Genomic DNA, 22779 nt, shown 5'->3' on the forward strand with positions numbered 1-22779 from the left:
ATACTTTCAAGCTCCATGAATCTCATTCCATGCTACAGTATGACTCATAGCAGTGAAACAAAATGGCAGTAGGCATAGGGACTTAGAAAGGATGTACCACATTGGGTTGGAACTTGCTTCTGTGTTAAGTCAAAGATAACTAAAATGTTTTTATGCTATTTTCTAGTAATAATGAAATATTTGATCTGTAACTGAAGAAAATGACAGATTGTATTTTCCCGGTTTCTGCAATTTCTCCTCAGTTCCCCTTGCATTTCCCCCCTGAAAAACAGATGACAGCATGGCAGTCGGGATTTCTGTGGATTCTCATGGCTCTAGAGCAGTGATCCAGAACTCCCAGTCCATGGCCCAGTGCTGGTCCATGGACTTCCTTGAACTGGGACAAGGATCTCTGCCCCTGCACGCACGCACGCACGCACGCACGACTTGTGGAGGAGCGTGTTGGAGTCACAAAGGGGTGTGTTGCGGTCACCAAAGGGCGTGTTGCACTTGCACACGTGCACGCAAGCGCGACACCCCCCTGCAAGCGCAGGGGTGCCCCCCAGCACACAGAGCTCACACCACCTAACCGGTCCATGGTCCCAAAAAAGTTGGGGACTGCTACTCTAGAGGGTGAGGTTTTTTCCCCTGACAGAATGACCGTGATCTCACAAGTACAGTGGTGCCTCAACTTACAAATGTCCCGACAAATGACCATTTCGAGTTATTTGCAGCTCTGGCTGCAAAATTTTGCTTTGACTTGCAGCCGGAGCTTCCAGTTACAAACAGAAAAAGGCAGGGAAAAAAGGCAGGGAATTCAAATTGCTAACTGTTAGTAGGCAAAGAGCTCTTTGAGCTTCTTTGTAGCTCTTTCACCCCAGCAGTTAGAGTGAGTGTGATCAGAGGAGGTTTGGGACTGCCTGGTAAGGTAAGGTGCTGCTTTCTGCTTTTAAAAAACTGTTCTGGGTGGGTTTTGCAGTGTGGTTTTGGGCTGGGTGGTAAGATTATGTTTCTATGCTGTGATGGGTCTTGCAGGGTTTGTTTTTTTTGGTTGCTGTTTTTCCCATTTCCGATGGGTCTTGCACTGTTTGCTTTCTGGGTCCCCCCCCCATTTCAAATGGGTCTCGCAGGGTTCGTTTGCTTTTTGGGGTTTTATTTCCCATTTCCGATGGTTCTTGTGGGATTTGTTTGCTTTTTGGGTTCCTCCCCATTTCCGATGGGTCTTGCGGGGTTTGTTTGCTTTTTGGGTTTTCCCCCTATTTCCGATGGGTCTTGCAGGGCTTGTTTGCTTTTGGTTTTTTTCCCCCATTTCCAATGGGTCTTGTGGGGTTTGTTTGCTTTCTGCTTTGCTTTTTTTGCATTTCCGATGGGTCTTGCATGGTTTGTTTGCTTTCTCCCCTCCTTCGGCTGGAATGGATTAATCGCGTTTCCAATGAGTCTTACAATGTTGTGGTTTTTCTGGGTGATTAATTGCATTTCAATGCATTCCTAATGGGAAATGGTGCTTCGACTTACAACCATTTTGAGTTACGACTGGAGTTCCAGAACCAATTAAGTTCGTAAGTTGAGGCACCACTGTAAATCATAAGTCCACATTTGGCAAAATGTCATTATTTATATACACAAGAAATGTAGTGTACAAGTTGCTTTGGCTGGGTCTCCTCTTTCCATTTTCTGCTGAAACTGCCTTGTACAGTATATTTGGCTGAGAGGTTGGCCCAAGAACATTAAATAAACTTTGTGACTAAGGAGATCTGAATTAGGGTCTCGCTGTTCCAAATCCAACATCACACTCTGCTCAGATCACTAGTTGCTGTATGAATGGTGTCGAGGCTGAAATACCCAGGTAGACAAACAATGCAGCAATTAATGTCCTTAACCTGCACAATATAGAAAAACCCGTATTATTTTATATAATGCTCTATTATGCAAAGACTACCTAACATTATGTTAACCAAGCTGCCTGGATCTGGAGAACTAGCGTTCGGCAAGCCAATCAATTCTTGCCGTCTTGTTTTTGCGATCCATTCTGCTCACTTTCCCATCTTTTTTCCTCCTTCCGTAGGCGGAGATGGTAGTAACCACTTTTCCGATTTCTGCAGTTGCGTGACGAAACATCATCAGACCCTGCTTCTCCAACAGGGACTGCAATGACGTGGGCGAACTTCATTTGTCAAACTGGCCCGCCGCTGTGACAAGCACGGAAACCCTGCCAGAAGACGGGGGGGGGGGGAGAGAGGGAGAGAAAGAGAGCGAACTAGCCAGCTTTCCCTCTTCGCGCCAGCAGTATCCACATCCCGGGCTTTCACTCCCAATTTTCTGCTCCACTTCTGTTGTCGGCGCGCTCGCGCTCGTCCCCGCCCCCACGTACCCGCCCAGCCTGTTCCGGCTGCCGCCTCACAGCGCCCCCTGGCGCCCATCCGCCCGAAAACTCGCCGTCGCCCAGCGCTCCGCAGGCAAGGCGGGTTGGGGGGGGGGTGTTGTTTTTCCGGCGTCCATTTTAGGCACGCTGTGGGGCCGAGGAGGGGGCCGCCACTGCTGCTTGTTTAGGGAGGGCCGGCAGCGTTGCTGGCAGTGACCTACGTCGAGGCCCAAGCTGGAGCCCTTGTTGCGCGGGGCCAGTGTGTGACGCCGCTAACCTGCGTCCTCCTTCCTTCCCGAGTCTGGCCCGGGTCTTGTCCTGAGGGAGAAAGAGTTCGCAGCGGGCAGAGATGGGCGCCGGTGGCCCCGCCGCCGCCTCTCGGAAGCCCTCCTCTTCGCCTCGCCGCTCCTGAGCCTGCTCTTCCTATCCGTCCCGGTCTTTCTCACAGGCGACCCCGATGGAGAGCCCGGCGGCGGCGGCGGCGGTGGCTGGGCCGCCCGTCACCCTGATCATCAAAGCGCCCAACCAGAAGTACACCGACCAGACGATCAGCTGCTTCCTCGACTGGACCGTGGGCAAGCTAAAGTGCCACCTCTCCAGAGTGTACCCCAGCAAGCCGGTGAGCCCCGCGACCCCCTTTCCCAGGCACTCGATCCCCTCCCCCGAGGACCGGAGGCTGAGGGGCAGCCAGCTGCCTTTCCTCTGCCCGGCTGGTTGGGGGGGGGGTGGTCTCAGAGCCCTACTAGAGGCCTCCCGGGTGGTCATCTTTGCCTCCTCCCTCCCTCCGACCCGGGCCTAGAGAAGGCCACTTCCGAAATGCTGTTCCCCTTTTGTTTTTCTTGGCCTGCTTTATTTAACTGGCCCGCCTGACACACGCAAACCGGGCAAGAGACTTGACACCTCCAACCCCCCCCCCCCAATCTTTGTACTTAGGAAGGCCTCCGTTGCGAAAGGTCTGCATTGAAGGCACGGCAAAATAAAAACGCTGTACACAGTACAGCCACTATTGTAAATACTTCCCATATGTCTCCGTCTTGTAATAGTAATTCTCGAGAAAATGAAGCCCTGAGGTTCTTCTAATCTGAAACCATAGCAAACAAGTAGGCCTTCTTTTTCTTTCTTCTCGTGGCAAAATCTCACTTCTCCACGGTGTACTCTCTCCAGCAATGAGATTGCCATTGAGGCCCTGGCCTTCAGAGACCAGCCCCTCTGCCCTAACTCTTGCTGCTAAGCTTGTGTATCCTTTCTTTTTTAAGTGGCAGTTACAGGTCTGTAAGGTGTCCCTGTAAGTTACTGCCTTTGCATGACATTATACTAAATACTGTAACTTCTCTCTCCCACTCTTACACATATAGACATCTTTGTCATTCTTTCAGAATTCTAGTTCACCAGTTAAAAAGTGAAGGCTATGTCCAAAGATATCTACATCTGTGCCTGAAATGTTTCAACTTAAAAATCCAGTGTGAATGCAACACTTGCATGTTCACAAATATGTTTTGTATATGTACATTTATCAGAAAGTTGAGATTTCCTGCAGGTTATGTTGCTTGGATATACAGTTGGCAACAGGCTCAGGTTTGATTCTGCACATTGTGCAGAATAGTCCCGAAGCATTGGTATAATCAAGAGATTATATTAGACTGCAGATAACCATTTGAGTGGCACTGGGATAAGCCAGTGACACTTTCCTGAGTGTAACACCTCACTGAACTGTCCTTGTAAGAATCCTTCATTTTTCTCTCTTTTGAAAATCTTAACTTTACTAATCAAAGCAAGGAATGCTTTAACTGTCACATCACATCCTGCTGTAGTATATATGACATATATAATATACAGTTGTGTTCAAAATTATTCAACCCCCACTGAAATTGAATGTTTTGGCCATTTTGACATTGATTTTGATCATTCAGTCATCTTGCTTACATTTACATGAAAGAGGCACTTGTGGGTCAGAGAAATATAACCTTAAGTTTATAATGAAATAACCACAAATGTCTTTTCTGTGCTCACATCATTATTAGTTTTTATTCAACCCCCAAGTGACATTCAATCTTAGTACTTAGTACAACATCCTTTTACAGTTATAACAGCTTTTAAACGTGAAGCATAGCTTGACACAAGTGTCTTGCAGCGATCTACGGGTATCTTCGCCCATTCTTCATGGGCAAAAGCCTCCAGTTCAGTCAAATTCTTAGGCTTGCGCACTGCAACTGCTTTCTTTAAGTCCCACCAGAGGTTCTCAATCGGATTTAAGTCTGGTGACTGCGATGGCCACTCCAAAATGTTCCAGCCTTTCCTCTGCAACCATGCTCTAGTGGACTTGGAGGTATGCTTGGGATCATTGTCCTGTTGAAAGGTCCAACGTCTCCCAAGCCTCAGGTGTGTGACGGACTGCATCACATTTTCATCCAATATCTCCTGGTACTGAAGAGAATTCATGGTACCTTGTACACGCTGAAGCTTCCCTGTACCTGCAGAAGCAAAACAGCCCCAAAGCATTATTGACCCTCCGCCATGCTTCACAGTAGGCAAGGTGTTCTTTTCGTCATATGCCTTGTTCTTCCTCCTCCAAACATAGCGTTGATCCATGGGCCCAAACAGTTCTAATTTTGTTTCATCAGTCCACAGAACACTATCCCACAACTTTTGTGGTTTGCCCACATGACTTTTGGCATACTGCAGTCGATTCTTCTTATTCTTGGGAGACAGCAAGGGGGTGCGCCTGGGGGTTCTGGCATGGAGACCTTCATTACGCAGTGTGCGCCTTATTGTCTGAGCTGAAACTTCTATACCCACATCTGACAAATCTTTTTTCAGTTCCTCAGCAGTCACACGGGGACTTTTCACCACTCTACGCTTTAGGTAGCGCACAGCAGTCGAAGTCAGCATCTTCTTTCTTCCACGACCAGGTAGCATTTCAACAGTGCCCTTTGCCTTGAATTTGTGAATGATGCTTCCTATGGTGTCTCTTGGTATGTTTAACTTCTTTGCAATCTTCTTATAGCCATTGCCCTTCCTGTGAAGACAAATCACCTCTTCTCTTGTCTTCCTGGACCATTCTCTTGACTTCACCATGTTTGTAACCACACCAGTAAATGTCTAGAAGGAGCTGAGTATCACAGTCATTTTAAAGCTGCCTAATTGGTGCTTATTATGCTTGATTGGTGCTCGGTGACATCCACAGGTGTTTTCAATACCTGATCGAAAACACCTGAATGAACCTCTCTTCTTCAGAGTGGTAGTCTTTAAGGGATTGAATAATTGTGGCAATGAAGAAACCACAAAAGAAACATTTACTACTGTATTACATAAACAATTGATGTTATTTTAGTTGCATTTGGTTCTTTAAAACGTCTTTATAGGATTTCATTCTGAATACAATTCCAAATGTACACTATAGTCCCTAAACCCCTTTACAGCATTGGGGGTTGAATAATTTTGAACACAACTGTATATGACATTGTATATATTAGCATAGGCACCTGCTCCTTATTGTCTGTACTAAAATCTTGACTCTACAAGAAGCTGAATACCTTACCCCTGATATCTCTCTCTCTATCCTGACACTTCATTGGTCACACTCCACTATTACTGTCAAATGTGAATGTAAAAGCGAATGTCAAATATTTTTAGTTCTTAACAGATTACACACACATCTTCATACAGTTCTACTTGCTCTGTAAAGAAATAAGATAAAGAAATAAGATCCTTTGACATTGTGGAGTGGAAGGACGGTGGGTTTAACCTAAACCAAGAAAGGAAGCTAGTTTTTACACATCTGAAATGTTCAGTATTTTTCAGTTAAATTTTATATAGCACACAGTGATCAAAATCCTGTTGCTTAGCATAGTGAATTGCACTAGAGTAGGCTTATTGAATTAATGGAGATTTAATGAGTCAACTGTTGATTCAAATGGGCCCACTCTATAACTGCAGTTATGCTAAGGTATATAGCAGAGCAGGCCCATTTGAATGACATAGTTGTAGAGCGGAAAAAAGTGTTACACCAAAACAAAACAAAAAACTAGTAGCACAAAACTTCAAAATAATTACAGTGGTGCCTCGCACAGCGAGGTTAATCCGTTCCGGATTAACCCTCGCTGTGTGAAACATCGCTGTACAGAAGTAAAAAGGCCATTGAAACGCAGAACGAGGGCGCGAAAATGGCTGCGATCAGCTGTCCGGCGGGTCCAAAATGGCTGCCGGAACAGCCGAAAGGGGCCGGGGCGCAGCGTTTTCGCGCCCTTGGTAAGCAAGGGGAGCGCGCAAAAATGCTGCCGGAAGCTCCGAAATGGCTGCGCGCAGCGTTTTCGCGCCCTCCCCTTGCTTACCAAGGGCGCGAAAATGCTGCGCCCCGGCCCCTTTCGGCTGTTCCGGCGGCCATTTTGAAGCCGTGGAACAGCTGATTGTCGGGTCGCAAAGCGAAGGTCGGTAAGCGAGCAGCTTACCGACCTTCGCTCTGCGATTTCCCGCCTATAAAAAAATGGCCTCGTAGAGCGAATTCATCGCTCTACGAGGCGCCCGTTCTGCGAGGCACCACTGTATATCAAAAGTGCTCCCTGCCCCAGGACCATTAGAGATATAACAGATTCTCCTCCAAAGAAGTATAGGACTTCAGTGTGCATATACATTCATGATGATTTTTGGAACTGTATCATGGCTAAAAGTAATATGGTCACTAGTTGTATATTTGTAGATTAAATGTAAACGTCGAACTTTAATAGATAAAGTGTTCTTTAAATATAAACTATGGGTGGTAGGAATTCAAGTTAATTCTTCTTCATCTCCAAATGTTGTTTGCAATTTTAATACGGTACAGCTGGGGGGGAAAAGATGAATTCTTCCTTTGTTCCATCTCTTTAGTCTACAAAGGATCAGAGGCTGGTGTATTCTGGCAGATTGCTTCCTGATCACCTGCAGTTGAAAGATATTCTCAGAAAAGTAAGCCTTATTTTAACAATGCAGAATTGCTGCTTATAAAACCCTCCACAAATGTTGAAGAAATCTCTATAAAATCCTTTAAAGTACACTGACTATTACTGTGGTAGAATGGAGTAGTTCAAATATGTGCAACTGTTTAAAGAAAAATTAATAAAATATATTTTGTTGTAGTGTAAAAATTAAACGTTAATTATCTGCATGGCGACAATCATGGTTATGAGGTTGTGGCTACTGTATTGAGCATGTCTGCAAACTGGAAATAGGCTTACATTATAAATTAAGGAAAGGGACAATAAGGCTGAGGAGGGCAACATAACTGACTACTTGCTTCTTATCAGTTGGCTGAAGAACAGCTCACTTTGGATCGGGGGAAAAACATGCAAGTGGTCATGAAAGGAAGATGTGCCCTGTTTCCCCGAAAATAAGACCTAACCTGAAAATAAGTCCTAGTATGATTTTTCAGGATGCTTGTAATATAAGCCCTACCTCAAGAATAAGCCCCAGTTAAGTGAAACCCTGCCCTCCATCATTGTGCAGCAACCAGAAGAAGATGACATGACTATTTGAATAAATGTAGATTGTTGTACATGAAAAAAATATAAAACATCCCCTGAAAATAAGCTTTAATGCGTTTTTTGGAGCAAAAATTAATATAAGACCCTGTCTTATTTTTGGGGAAACACGGTATATAATTTAATATGGACATTTATAAAACATAATTGGGAGCATTTGGAACTTCATGTTGAAGATTGATCTGAATGGAGGGAATTCTATGCTGGGAGAAAACCTATAGTATGTTAACTGTGTCCTAGAAAAAAAACTTTTATTCTGCAAAGATCATCATAAAGCAGATCCTTTTATATCCATAGAACAGCAGTACTTATCTTACACTGACCAAAATTCTGTTGTGCAACTATGCACGTGCAACTTGAGGTTGTGTATGGTAGCAGCATAAGTGCTGTAGTGGAAGTGCTATCCCCAGAGTACTTCTGCTGTTACATTGGGCAGTTGGTCATGTCTGGGACATGTGACTGAGTAATTCCAAAGCACAATTACTTGTTAAGCGTAATGCCCAGCTCATTTACACTGGTGTAACTTTACATTGCATCAGCATGAACAGGATACTGGCCGGTGTGTTCATGTTGAATTCGAGCATATCCCTTCATTCGTAGATAGTCTGAAGATAATAGGATGGCCAAAAACATGGCTGAAGCTGTGTTTTAGAATTTCTGTGAGTATGAAAGGAGTATACAAAAACTGCTTTTCTGAATATTATTTGACACAGTAGTATAGTTTGAAAAGTTTTGTCTGCAGAGTTTAAGCAGACATATTCTAGGAAAAGAAGACTGCCTTGAGGCATTGAAGACTTTTGGAAGGAGCAGTTTATGCACACAGTTTCTTCTTGAACTCTTTAGATAGAAAACTTATGCTGTAGATAAATGTGTGGAACGATCCTCACTGTTAGAAAAGAGACACTAGATGTCATGTTAGAAGAGTTTGGAGGGGTTACTTTGAAAGCTTTGTTTTCTTACAGGCAAACAAAAAAATTGCAAAAAAGTCGTGTTTGTGATACAGTTTCTTACACTCAAGTAGGCTTCATGTTGCCTGATAAGGCTAGGGGGTACTCTGAACTCATGAGACAGTTCTCAGAGCTGATACACAGGGGGAGCCCTTGTTTATATTTATGGTGTTACACTTAAGGAGAAGAATTATATAAGGTTGTCTGAATATGCAATCCTTTCACAAACAGTAACAATTAGAGATGGGGGTATTTGTATATGAATATCTCCCCACAGGTGCAGATAACCTGTGGGCCGGACTGACCACTCACAATTTCACCGCTGCGGCGGACTCCAGACTCCCTTCCTATCACTCTGGAGTTTGCAATGAATTTGCCACTCTTCAGCCTGGGAGAGAGGCTCGTCATCCTGCCTTCTGCCAGGAGTGGCTAATCCATTGCAAGCTATGGAGCTATAGGAAGATAGTCTGGAGCCCATGACAGTGGCAGAATTTTGAGTTTGCGATGGATTAGCCAGTCCTGGCAGGAGGCAGGATGACAAGCCTCTCTGCCAGGTGGAAGAGTGGCTAATCCACAGTGAGCTCAAGAGCAATAGGAAGGGGGTCTGGAGTCCATGGCAGCGACGGAATTGTGGGTGGTCATTATCTGCACCTGTGGGGGGATATTTGTATACAAATACCCCCAGCTCTAGTAACAATTATTACAGCAGTATTGTGAGTCAGTCAGTAGTCATTATGTGAAATAAATGAGTGGTTTTGGCAGTTTTGAATATCTTTGTCTCCTGTGTATTATGACATGCTGGTGTCATTCAAGAATACAATATGGTATTCATATTGTATTCCTGAACGACTAGTGGAAAGAAGGGGTTCTATGATATGAAAATTGGTAATCTGGATAGATAGGAGGGCCTGGCATGGGGTCACGAAGAGTCGGACACGACTGAATGACTAAACGAACGAATCTGGATTGGGGCTAAACTGAAGCATTGCAGGCAAGTGTCGGTCATATTCTAGGTATTAGCCTCACTCTACAGCTGAGTTCACAATGTTGGTTGGTGGTTTAGAAGTGCACAAATACTCCTGAGACACACAGGCATTGAGAAGCAGTCATTCCAAATTCCATACTAAATTATGCAATCTAGGGGAATGCCCCGCATGGATAGGAAGTAATATCTTACACTCTGACCACTGTCCTGAGCTTTGTGCTGCAGTTTGATCTCTGAAATGCTATTTAGTTGGAATTCCTGTGCGGTATGTGGAAGATGACGTATATGCACAAATGCAAGTGTTGATTTCAGATGCTGAGAGCAAAGCTCAGATGAGTAATAGAAAGGATCTTTGGCTTGGGGGAATTCCTAATGACTAAAGCATCCCTCTGTTCCTACAGAGGAGGCTGATATTTAAGGATATGTTTATACATTTTAACAAGAGAATTGTATTTTGGCAGTAAATGAAGTTATATTATTCTGCTTCAGAAAAAAAAGTATACTTGAGCACAAGTTGAACAGGAGCATCTGTGGCATTCATCTATAATTGTATGGTTTCTGACAGAAAACCTGCTGAAATAACTCATTTTTATTTTAGCAAGATGAATATCATATGGTTCATCTAGTATGTTCTTCACGTACACCTCCGAGTTCTCCAAAACCTGACAGCATTAGAGAAAACCATGATTCATCACCCTCTAGTAGCATCTCGGTGAGTTGTCTTTGTGTAAGATGTAATCATTTGGAGCTCTGTAAACAAATACTGCTTTAGTTTATAAATCCTGACAGTAATACTTCCATTACTACTTATTTCAGTACATGTTACAGATTATGGTCTAAGTAGAGTTGCTGGTCTCAACGAGAGCAGACACATTGGCTGAAATACTGTTGCTTAGCATAGTAAGTTGATGTAGAGTAGGCCTATTAAATTGGTGAAGTTTTGGAGAGTTAATGCCTCTAAATCCCATTAATTCAGATGGGTCTGTTTTAGCATAATACGTCTCAACTAAAGTAGACCCATTTGTATCAGTGGAAGAAGTTGGAGAAGTTGACTCACCAAATCACAATTGATTCAGTGGACCTATTCTAGTTCAACTCACTATGCTGAGCAACTGGACTTCGGCCATTTGTTGTAACTCAGCACTTAACTGAATCAAGTTGATTCAGTGTGTCTGTGCTAGTTGGACTGAGCAATTGGATTCAGGCTTATAATGACTTTTAGAATGATAGTAGCAGGCAAGGGAGAGAGAACTTGTGAATGTCATGGTATAGGCAGAGACTACTTTGTTCTTTATTTGTTATATTCAAAACAATCACATTGTTAGTTTTGGAGCTGTGATTTTGTTTTTCAGTTCAGTGTTTGACTTCTGAATAGTGACAAATCTAGTCCAGTAAGTGTTGTGTGTAGGAAGAAAAAAACATGTATATTATTAGTCAGAGTAAGGTTTTCTGGCTTCAGATGTAACTAGAATCCAGGGTGGATTGGTAGTGCGGGATAGGATACTGATTTTTAAAAAACTCATTCAAAATATTTTTTAGCATAAAATGTGAAAATCTTTCTACATTGGATGGGAATTAATAATCACATTTTATTTTAAGAGTTCAGAATGTTCAAGGTCAACAACTCCTCCCTCATCTCAAGAACCATTACATACAAACGTGAGCAGTAGCTCCAGTGGTGTCAGACATCGTAACCTTCCACAAGCACAAAGCAATCCAATGCAAAGCCATCCATTCTCATATGTGATGCAAGGGTAAGTATAAAATACTGTAAAATGTAAATAATATACAAAATGTAGATAATTTTATTAATTTTATTATTGTTTGAGTTTTATGTAATCATTGCTTTATTTTTAATAAGTGTTGAAAGGTTATGTTTGGCGGCTGAAACATTAAAGTAGTGAATAGCAATCAAGTTAGAAAAAATGCCCTTGGATAGAAATGTGCCCCCAAAAGATGCTGAGGCTAAACACCTGGGTGTCATTAGTTACAATGAGCATATGTAATAGAGTTTGAAATTTGTAGGAGGAAGGAGCTTATATTATTGTGTTCTTCTATGTTTTATATGATTCATTTCTTTTTCATTATTTCTGTCATGTTCTTGGAATCCTGGGTTGAGTGATATTCTAATTATCTAGTGCTTTCATCACCATCTGATAGACACCCATTTAAAGACTTATTTGTTCCATCTTAGTTTATATAAACACCACATATCAAAGGCAGTGATTCAATAAATGTTTTTTGTTCATTTTGTACCAGACTGGGGGGAAAAAGAAAGAAAGACAAAAATGTTTTTGCTTCTTTGAGAGAGCGGGGGGGGGGGGGGATTTGAACTTTGTTGGAATTGGTGTTGCATTGTCTTCTTCCTTTTTATCTTTTCATCAATTTGATTTAATTTTAGACATCTATGTTCTTTGCTTGCATTTTTCTATGGCAGATTTCAGATTGATAATGAGGAGGGATTGTCTGGAAATATTCTGGTGTACTCTGGTTTGTAATTGGGAAAATACTCTTTGAGAAAAATTTGAACAGCTGCGATTCTTAGGAAATAGATCCCATTCAATAATGTCAATCTGACATTTCTGTCAAAGCCTAAAAATGTAGAAAAATATTTTTTGCCAGTGTACCGTCTTAAAAATTATGAGAATATTGAGGATCCTTTAACATATGTTCTAATCTAAGTGACAAAATTTGTCAGTTTGCAAAGTATGTCAAAATGCTACTGTTGTGTTCTATATGGCCCAGAATCCTGTACCCTTTTGACTCTTGCATAAAGGAAACCAGATAAATCTTTGCTGCTTACTGACATGCTGTTTGCATTATCTGGGCATATGCTCCATTGTGCAGTTAGGTACACACCCAACAATGCAACCAAACCTCTTTAATGAGTAGTGATTTTGTGCTTATATGTTTTTCCTTACTCAAGTATAAATTGGCAATAGGATTCTGGCTATGGTTGTAAAAGAAATTGATACAGTACTTCAAAGCTTTATTGAAATTAAAACTGACATAAAAAAACAAAAATGGCTTTGTTTTGTTATCCAGTCTATGAAACCACATTCTTTAGTTCTCAAGCTAATTAATCTCAAATAAGTACCTGATTCAGTACACATGTGCAACACTGCATATTTCCTTCGTATAGATGGATTTAATTTTGTAAATAAATGTTAGTACATCTTATTATTATTATTATTATTATTATTATTATTATTATTATTATTATTATTATTATTATTATTATTATTATTATTATTATTATTATTATTATTATTATTATTATTATTATTATTATTACCACCACCGCCATCATCATCATCATATTTGCAAATTTATATTCCCTGGTAGCTGTGAGAATTCCTTAAAGGGGCCTTCCTCTCTATTGTATTGTGCTGCATATTCCCCAAAGTTTAAAAAAATGGCCTTAGATAATCTGAGCAAGGACCATGCTATAACAGATTATGTCATCCTTTAATGTGTTTCTAAGGTGACAGGCATTTTTTCTATGCAAGGAAAAATATTTTAAGTCTCTGCAGGTAACATAAAGGAGATCAGCCATGTTTCTGTTATTTGTATGACAGAATTTTTGTTACCTCTATTTTCCCTTAATTCCTTCATCTTTCTCCAAGTCCCTTACTCTTAGTACATAGATGAATCAGCAAGGTCTCCTGTGACATCCTGCAGCAGCCAATTTTCTTCTGAGATTGAATTGTGGTCTGATGCAATACAGTTGCATCAACTCATGTTGTTGATACTGTAAATAGTCTGTGTTGTTGCCATTGAAGATAACATAGGCTATTTCCATTCTGAAGGATCTTTCCAATATACTCAATATACTCTGCAAGCAGTATATCATGTTAGTGCCTTCTAAAATTGTTTTAGTACACAACTTTGTTAACTGAATATTTTTTGCTGGACAAGTTGCTGTAGATTTAAAACATTTTAAATTAGTGTAACATCACACACAGAGTGATTATCTTAATATACTTATTTGTCAGTTTCTTCTATTGCAAAGTGGTACAACAGGATAACTGGTACTAGACAAGGAATTTTTTTTATAAAAGAGTCCTACTCCTAGAAGTTTCCTAGAATTTCTCCAGGCAGAATTATGGAAGTTGCAGCCAAAAAAGAAAGTTCAGAGACTAGCTTTTTTCATATCCATCAGTTACTGTATCACCATGTTTCTCTGTTTGGAACAAAACGGAAACTGTCTAATGCAATGCTTCATGAGGGAGGGGATAGTCCCACTGCACAGTAGGTTCTGTAGAAGGGGCTGGAGTCTATCTGGTACAATAAGGCACAGTAAGTACAGTAAGATCCCCTTATCCACGGGATCAGTATCCACTGATTCACTTACCGTGGTCTGAAAATTTTAAAAACATGAAAAGAAAAAATCCAGAACAATTTAATTTATTTATTTATTTGATTTTTACCCCGCCCCTCTAGACAACGTACTATCATATGTACTATCAGAACTAGCTACTGGAGAGAGACCATGCTATGAATACTTGCTAATGAAGAATACATAGCATAATCTCTGGCACCCTCTAGCCCCCAGTTCTGTTAATGCATATGAAAATAATGTTTTTCTGGTTTTCCTTTTACCATGCTATATGTGTGTGTTTGCTATTATTCACAGTTTTCAGTATCCATGGGGGCATGGAACAAATCCCCAGTGGATAAGGGTATCCTACTGTAGTACTTTAGGCAAGATTATATGAGGCCCACATCTTAAGCATACATAAAAGCTGTCTTGAGTGCAGCCCTCTGCTCTGAAGGAAAATGGCAGTGAATGACTATGTGAGTACTTTCATTCCCAGAGTCAACCGTGATACTTTGAAAGAAATAGATAAATGACATTTTGTAGAGATCTTTCCTCTAGGAAACCTGTATTGGTATTGTTGTTGGACTTGTTGCAATACTAGACTTCTGCATGGTTACAAATTACTTAGAATAGGATTTTCAAAATAAAAAATTCTACAGTAAACTGAGGGATATAAAACCACCAGAAAGATCCATGAGGCAAAAATGCTATATGTAAAGCAGTCTAATTACATTATGTCAATTAAGTGAGAACCAATCATGTAATCTGCCCCAATTCTCTTTAGCAATGTAGGTAACCAATTTTCTGGGCAAGAGGTGCCAGCTGGAATTCCGGTGTATCCTTCTTTCAGCCCTCTACAGATGATATGGTGGCAACAGATGTATGTGCGTCAATATTATATGCAATAGTAAGTACAAATGGTGATTTAATTCACTTATTTTAGTTGGTATTAAAATAGCAGGGTGGTGACTAAGACACATAATACTTATGGTTATTCATCATCACCATAGGTCATGACGACTACAGTTAATGGGAGATTCAGGCCAAAACATTTGTAAGGGTGCGACCACATTAGTGAAAAAATGTGGAAAATACTACGTGTTTGGGATAGGCAGATAATGCATTTTTAATGACCACATGACACAAAAGCAAATGTGAATCAGCCGGAGTCTCTCCCTACCCCACATCTGTAGTTTTTGCCTCCACCTTTGGGATTTCTATTTATTATTTTTTTACCATCAGATCCACTTGTATCAGTTCAGGTGGTGTGATAGCTTGAAATAATGCAGAAAAGTGTGATTCTTTGGTCTCTGCTTTTCCCTTTTAGGCAGAATATGCCAATTTTTTTTAATAGCATGATGCATGTGCTGTTATGGTAGGGCATCTAGATGATAACTACAATTAAGAGAAAGAAGAGGAAATGAGAAGAGGAAATTGCCACACTGCCCTTGTTTATAGCTTATTAAGTAGTTCTGTAGCTGAGCTATGGTAACAAGCTGAAAACAAGGCTGTTCTGCATTGCAGCTTCACAGCAATTGAATTTGCATTTCTCTCTGTGTATAGTTGCACTCTTAAGAGTAGACTTCTCAAATCCTGCTTGTTTCTACTTTAAAATGAAGGGATGTTTGTAGCTTCTATGTTACTATGTTCATCATTTCAGGAATGTAATTTGATCAACTCAGGCTTTATTGGCTAAGGTTGATGGGAACTGCATTCCACCAAAATATGGAAGACAAGTTGCTCATGCCAGGTGGAGGTCTTTCTTACCAGGTTTTTTTACATATAATTCATTATGTGTGATGAAGTTTTTAATGTATAATGATCATGAGTAACCTTATTTATACAGGATATATCAACTGATAATTGTAAAGTCTATTTGAAAATATGCATGAAAATAGTTTTTCAGACACTCTTAAATATTTATATTACAGTCAAGCTGCAGTTTCAGCCCAGGCAGTACCCAGCACTGAATCGGCTAGTCCTCCAGCTCCACAGCCCACAAATTCTGAGCGTGCACCAGCAAATGAGCCCCCAGTAGCACCAAATGTAATCCCACAAGAGAACAGACCTGCAAATCAGAATGTCCAGATGAATGCTCAAGGAGGTCCAGTAATGAATGAGGAGGACTTCAATCGAGATTGGCTAGACTGGATGTATACATTCTCCAGAGCTGCTATTCTCCTTAGCATTGTATATTTTTATTCCTCTTTCAGTCGGTTTGTGATGGTGATGGGAGCCATGTTATTAGTTTATCTGTAAGTAAATGCTACTTATTTACATACAGAAGTTATTTGTAAATTGAAAATATTTCAGAATAGGGCTGTTTGAAGACTTCCCTAATCTGCACCTTGCAGATCAATGCATAGATTTGAAGGATGTAGGTGGATTAGTCCACAGTTCTACTTAGTTTGACAATTAATTGTTCCATTGATTTCTCTAAGTCTACATTAATTATAATTACAGTGGTGCCTCACTTGACGATAATTCGTTCCATTCAAATCGCTGTTAAGCAAAATCCTCGTCAAGTGAAATTAAAAAACCCATTGAAATGCATTGAAAACCAGTTCAGTGCATTCCAATGGGAGAAATACCTGCTCGTTTTGCGAAGATCCTCCATAGGGCGGCCATTTTCCGGTGCCTGTAAAGCGAGGAATCTGTCCTAAAGCACAGTGGGGAGCCATTTTGCACAGCGGACAGTCATTTTAGAGCGGCCGATCAGCTGTTTTAAAATCGTTGTCTAGCGAAGAATCGGTTCCCAGAGCAGGAGACCGATCATCGTTAAGCGATTTGCAATCGCAAAAACTTCATCGTAAAGCGGTTTTGTCATTTAACAAGGCACCACTGTAGATCTGAATTTAGGTCTTTGTGAAGAGAGTATCAGTTACACAATCAGTTTAATAATGGTGCTATTTAGGTTTTTTTTGGCCAGTACTATTGTCTGTTTATCTAAATGAAAATAGAACATTTCAGTGTTTCTGCATTCTTTTATGAAGAAATACCATTGAACATTATTTTAATGAGATAAAGTCTACTGGTACGTTTTCATTAGTCAACTTAAAACATATTTGGGAACAATGGCAGTGCAGTAGTGACTCACAAGACATAATTACATGAAGTTTAATTGATCTTTAAAGAGAAGAACTGACAGAAGTATTTGGTTTCTATGAGTACTTATCCTTTGCTGATTGCAAGAACATTCTATCAATAGTTCAGTGTGTTTCACAAGAGTAGGATCTTAAACAGCTTTCTTAAAATTCCTACAAGTTTTCTTAAACCATGCAGTTTTGTATGAGATCAGATTGGAATCTCTCTTGTTAATCTCAATTTAGTGAATACAGGCATCTGTTTTGGGCAGTTCTTTTCAATTAATTTTGTGCATGTGTGTGTTGTTAGACACCAAGCTGGGTGGTTCCCATTCAGGCAAGAAGCAGTCCAGCAGCCTGCAGCAAACAATGTGGACATGAATCATGATGGGCAAAATGTAAATAATGCTGGACTTGAAGAGATGGTAAGTGAATGCAAGAGCAGAAGTGGTTTACAGTTTAGGATGTGCTTACTGCTGTTAATTAAAATTGAAGTCCTTAGGTTAAGTGGTGAATGTGGGTTCTGATTAGAGATGGGCATGAACCAGGGTGGTTTTTGGCTACCCATGAACCACGAACTACCCTGAACCCCAGGGAAAAAAAACTGGTTCAGGGGTTTTCTGGTTCATGCCTGGTGGAGAGGAACCTAATGTTTCCATCCCTCTGCATTGTCTCTGAAGATGGTGGCGACGAAGGAAGAAGGCAGCAGGACCTGATAGGGAAGCACAGGGGGCATCTGTTTTGCCTAAGTAAAATGAAGCTCCAAGAGAAAAAGGTTCAGTATTTCATTTCATTTCTGCAAAATAGCTTGCACAAACTGAACCATAAACCAGATGGGCAGGATATAAATCAAATAAATAAATCAAATAAATAAAATATACTAAGCAACAGGACTTTGAATAATGTATTTTCCATCTTGAAGCAATGGGTTTGTTGTCCTGTGCCTTGTTATATTTATTTGTCTAGTCATATCATCCTCCAATGCAGTACAGGCAGTTACTTCCTCCAGGTTGCCAGTTTTATCATTCCTTAAGAATGTTCAAGCTGTTCTAGCACCATGATGGTTTCTGCTTCTTCAGTGCTGATATTGTAGCAAATAAATAAGCCTACTTTATTTTTATTTATTTATTTATTTATTATTAGATTTTTATCCCGCACCTTCTAGACAAAGTCTACTCAGGGCGGCTTACATAAAATCATTCATAAGACAATATACATATACAGTTAAAACAACAATTTAAATTAACAAGACTAACATTGGTCAAGATGGGAAGAAATAAAACAAAAAAGAAAAATCAAGTATTTATAGGAGGGAAGGCCTGCTTAAAGAGCCAGGTCTTTAATTGGCTCTTAAAAACACCCAGCGAGGGTGTCAGGCGAATCTCTGATGGCAATCTGTTCCAAAGTCGAGGGGCCACTGCCGAGAAGGCCCGATTTCTTGTTCTTTCTTTTCGGACCTCTCTCGGCGTTAGGCCCCTCAACTGTCTTTCCTGGCTGTGACGAGCGACTTTAGTAGATCTAGATGGGAGAAGGGGTTCTGCTAAGTATTGAGGTCCTAAACCGTTTAGGGCTTTATAGGTCATCATTAACACTTTGAAATCAATGTGGAATCGAATGGGCAGCCAATGCAATGCAGCCTAAATGGGAGAGATGTGCTGGTATTTTCTCGCTCCACTAAGTAGTCTGGCTGCCACATTCTGCACCATTTGAAGCTTCTACATCAATCTCAAAGGTAGCCCCACATAGAGCGCATTGCAGTGGTCTAATCTTGAGATTACAAGCGCATGGACCAGAGTGGCGAGGGCTCCACCATCAAGATAGGTGGGGTATAAAATAAATAAATAAAGATAGGGATTCAGCTGGGCAATCCGCCACAGATGGTAATAAGCGGAGTGGACCACCTGAGTTTCCATGGTGATTGCCGGGTCCAGATTTACCCCCAAGCTGTGAACCTCACTCTTCATGGCGAGAGTCACCCCTCAAAAGATAGGGAGTTTCCCAAGCCGCTAATGGAGGGGCCATCCACCCTCAAGACCTCCGTCTTGTCCGGGTTCAGCCTCAACCCATTCTCCTGCATCAATTGCAGTAGGGCCTCCAGACAACGCTGAAGAGACAGAACGGCATCCACTGAAGTAGGTGAAAAGGAGATGTAGAGCTGCGTGTCGTCAGCTTATTGATGGCACGAAGCCCCACGCCCCCTGATAACTCCACCCAGTGGCCTCATATAGATGTTAAACAGCATTGGGGAGATGATCGACCCCTGCAGAACCCCACAATTGAGACTCCACGGGGCCGAAACACTCTCCCCAAGCTGTACTCTCTGAGGATGGTCCTCCAAGAAGGATTGAAGCCAGGCAAGAGCCAGACCACCGATTCCCAGCTCGGGGAACCTCCCCAGGAGGATACCGTGGTCGATGGTATCGAAGGCGGCTGAGATGTCAAGGAGGACAAACAAGGACATTTTTCGCCTGTCAGCCTCCCTCAATAGGTCATCCAACAGTGCGACCACTGCCGTTTCTGTGCCACAGCGCGGCCTGAAGCCCGACTGGAAGGGATCCAGTTCATTGGTTTCATCCAAAAGAGCCTGAAGCTGTTCAGCCACCCCCCTCTCCACCACTTTATTGAGGAAGGAAACATTGGCGACAGGCCTATAATTGCCAATATCGTCGGCCACCAAATTAGGTTTCTTCCTAATGGGCCTAATGTGTGTGTCTCCTTGAGGGCAAGAGGGACCTTGCCGTCCTGGAGAGACCCATTAATTATCGCTGTAGCCCATTCTGTTGTTATAGGCCTGGCTGCTTTGATTAGCCAGGACGGGCAAGGGTCAAGAGAGGAAGTGGTGGCCCGACAGCGATCAAGCGCTTAACGAGAGAATTTATTTTAGGAGAGGAGTGTGTTTTAAGTAGGCCCCTCCCAAACTATAACCATTTATTAACAATCACCAGTGGTAGACCAAATTTTTTGGTGAAATAATCCAAGCTTCTCTGAGCTAGATTGTGACATAAACCCATCCTTTTGAAAGCTCTTCTCTTCAGAATAGATAGAATATTGGCAATATGTGCCAGTTTTAAGTTTCTATATCCATACTATATACTGCTTGGAGAATAGAGTGAAGATACTATATATCTTGCAGGCAGTGGCACTGTATAATAAATCCTTTAATATTGTAAGTGTCTTGGATTTCATTACTTAAGATCTTTTTGTTGTTTTTAAGGAGCGTCTTATGGATGACGGGATTGATGAAGACAGTGGAGAAGATGCCATTGATGTCAATGCAGAACAACATCCAGGATTTATGGCTTCTGCTTGGTCCTTCATCACCACCTTCTTTACATCCCTCATCCCTGAAGGGCCTCCACAAGTTGGCAACTAATAAAAGAGGAACCACCAGCAGAGAAATAGTAGAGCAGCTATGCTTTGACTCTTGGGGGTGTTTTAAATACAGTGCAATTTCAAAAAAGATTTATAATGTAAACTTTCTGATAATGATGTATAAAAATGTGTATTGTTTCCTTTTCAGCTTTCTCTTGCTTACCAATATTTTCAGCAAATGTGAACTACAAAATACTTTTTAAAAACTTCTTTGAAGAAGAAAATGTTAAAATATTGGTCTTCCATGTTTTTGTTTTAATTATGTTAACACTGAAACAAAAGCTTGTAGTTTGTATGTAATGTCATCTCTTTAAAAAGCTGTTAAATTACAGATGTCATGAATAGTATTTCAGAAACAAGAGCCTTCATACTAAAATGGAACCTGTGTAGGAATCTTTGTATGTGTGTGTGTTTTAAAACTTACTTAAAACCAAATTGACACCACAGTTTTAAGACTGTGGTAACACAGCTGTCCCAGTGACATGCATCTCCCTCCACCCCACGTCAAGCACACTTATAATAAGCAGCTCTTCAAAGGGGATAGCCAGTGATGGGGCACACTGCAAGCAGTTTAATACATGCTTTATCTTTTAAAAAAACATGCTGGGAAGTGCGGACACATGTGACTACTTTTTTTAATTTAAAAAACTATAGCAAAAAGAATATACCTTCTTTTGAATCCTTTGGTATTTCTCTACATTGCAGTTGGTGACTTGAGCAGGTCTGGGGACCTGTCCCCCAGTTGCTATGGAGCATATGCTCACTGAATATTTGTTCTGTTTTTTAAACTGAAATACTGTAACTAGAGGTTTATTTCTGTGTTTTGTTTTGCCTTTTCGTCCAAACCTGCATACATTTTCACTAAAGCTGCCTTGACTTTACAGAACTGATTTTTCTGGTTTTGCATTAATATGGATAATTTTTAATGAGTGTGGTCTCTTGCTGGTACTGGAATGTATCGACACATTGGACACCATAAGCCTTATGGTCACTGTTCTTTGTGGAAAGGCTGGGAGCCTGCAACTAAAGTAACTAAGGTATCGGGGATTTGGATTGTGTGATATACCTTTTAATTGCTATTGCTGTGATTGGGACTGTCAACAGCACTTTTTTGTTTTGTTTTGTTGGTATTAAAGGCTCCCAAATGATCCCCCAGGTTGAAAGGAATCCTGAGGGAACCCTGGAGCCTGGGTGTGAAATAGGAAGCTGAATGAGCAATAAAGCCCATGGCTGATGGCACTGTCAGCTTGTAGCAGCGTAACTTTAGTCAAGGAATTTGGCCTAAATGTATAGCTTAGTATCGGATATTGTGGATAACTATCAACAGAGGTTGGTAAATTAGAGAAAGTTTATGAAAATGGAATCTTGATATAAAGTACAATGAAAAATTGGAAGAATGTGATAGGTGTATCCTAAAGAAGAGGTGGAGGATGTTGATAGAGCTGACAGTTCCAGATTCTTAAAAGAGTTCCATGAGAAACTGTAACTTTATACTTTTACAATTAAGATCTCGAAGTATAAATTCCCGTGTAGTCAAAATATTATCAATACAAAACATCATGTCAGGCCTGGAGGAACTTCAATGTTTGCAGTTCAAAAAAATCTTCAGAGGGAGAAAACCTGAAGCAAGGATAACCTAAAATAGCCTCAGTGAGTATAACATGCTGACAGATTACTATGTAAAACAAATGACAATACTAATAGAAGTATTCTAGAAGAGGGTGTGTAGGTGGTGGAAACCACAGGATATTTTATTATATTGCACCTTGTTGCATCCAGAGGGCACAGCAGTAAGTTGCCAATGCCTAGAATATAGATTATCCTGGAATTCCTCAGCAAGTAGAAATTTGATGAACACATGTTTGAAAGTACATGTATCGTACCTTTTGCTACTGTGACTTTTCTGATGAGGGCACACTCAACACCAAACCTGTGTTTGCTGGCTTTATTTGTGAGGTCACTTACCCTTCTCTTGGATCTGCCATCTTTCTAAATGACCAATTTACATGTAACTGACAAAATCCATCTCTGGATTCCTCACCATCTTTTATCCCCTTCATAGAAGCCATTGTGAATTGTCCATCATATTGAGGAAGCACCACTGAGGTGAAAAAGGGCTTAAATATTACTTTGATTTAGGTCAACCCTCATGGAATGAATTTTCTTCTTAAGTTGCATTTGGGGGAAATAAAATACATCATATGTTCCTGTAGAAGG

At 41.0% G+C, this 22779-nt stretch overlaps 1 protein-coding gene across 2 annotated transcripts; it reads left to right on the forward strand.

Moving 5' to 3' along the window:
* Positions 1-2380: 2380 nt before the first annotated feature.
* Positions 2381-20938, forward strand: HERPUD2 (HERPUD family member 2). 2 transcript variants are annotated; one of them, XM_020788168.3, is made up of 8 exons: positions 2381-2960; positions 7205-7282; positions 10385-10498; positions 11386-11540; positions 14892-15014; positions 16039-16362; positions 17501-17615; positions 20405-20938. In XM_020788168.3, exons 1-8 carry the CDS (start codon positions 2799-2801, stop codon positions 20561-20563), a joined length of 1230 nt encoding a protein of 409 aa, XP_020643827.3. In that variant the 5' UTR covers positions 2381-2798; the 3' UTR covers positions 20564-20938. The 2 variants fall into 2 exon arrangements, with proteins under 2 accessions (XP_020643827.3, XP_020643828.3); XM_020788169.3 differs by lacking the exon at positions 7205-7282 and having other exon boundaries at positions 2665-2960.
* The last annotated feature ends 1841 nt before the right edge of the window (positions 20939-22779 follow it).

The sequence above is a fragment of the Pogona vitticeps genome, chromosome 6 (genome assembly GCF_051106095.1).
Source record: "Pogona vitticeps strain Pit_001003342236 chromosome 6, PviZW2.1, whole genome shotgun sequence".
Lineage (NCBI taxonomy): Eukaryota > Metazoa > Chordata > Lepidosauria > Squamata > Agamidae > Pogona > Pogona vitticeps.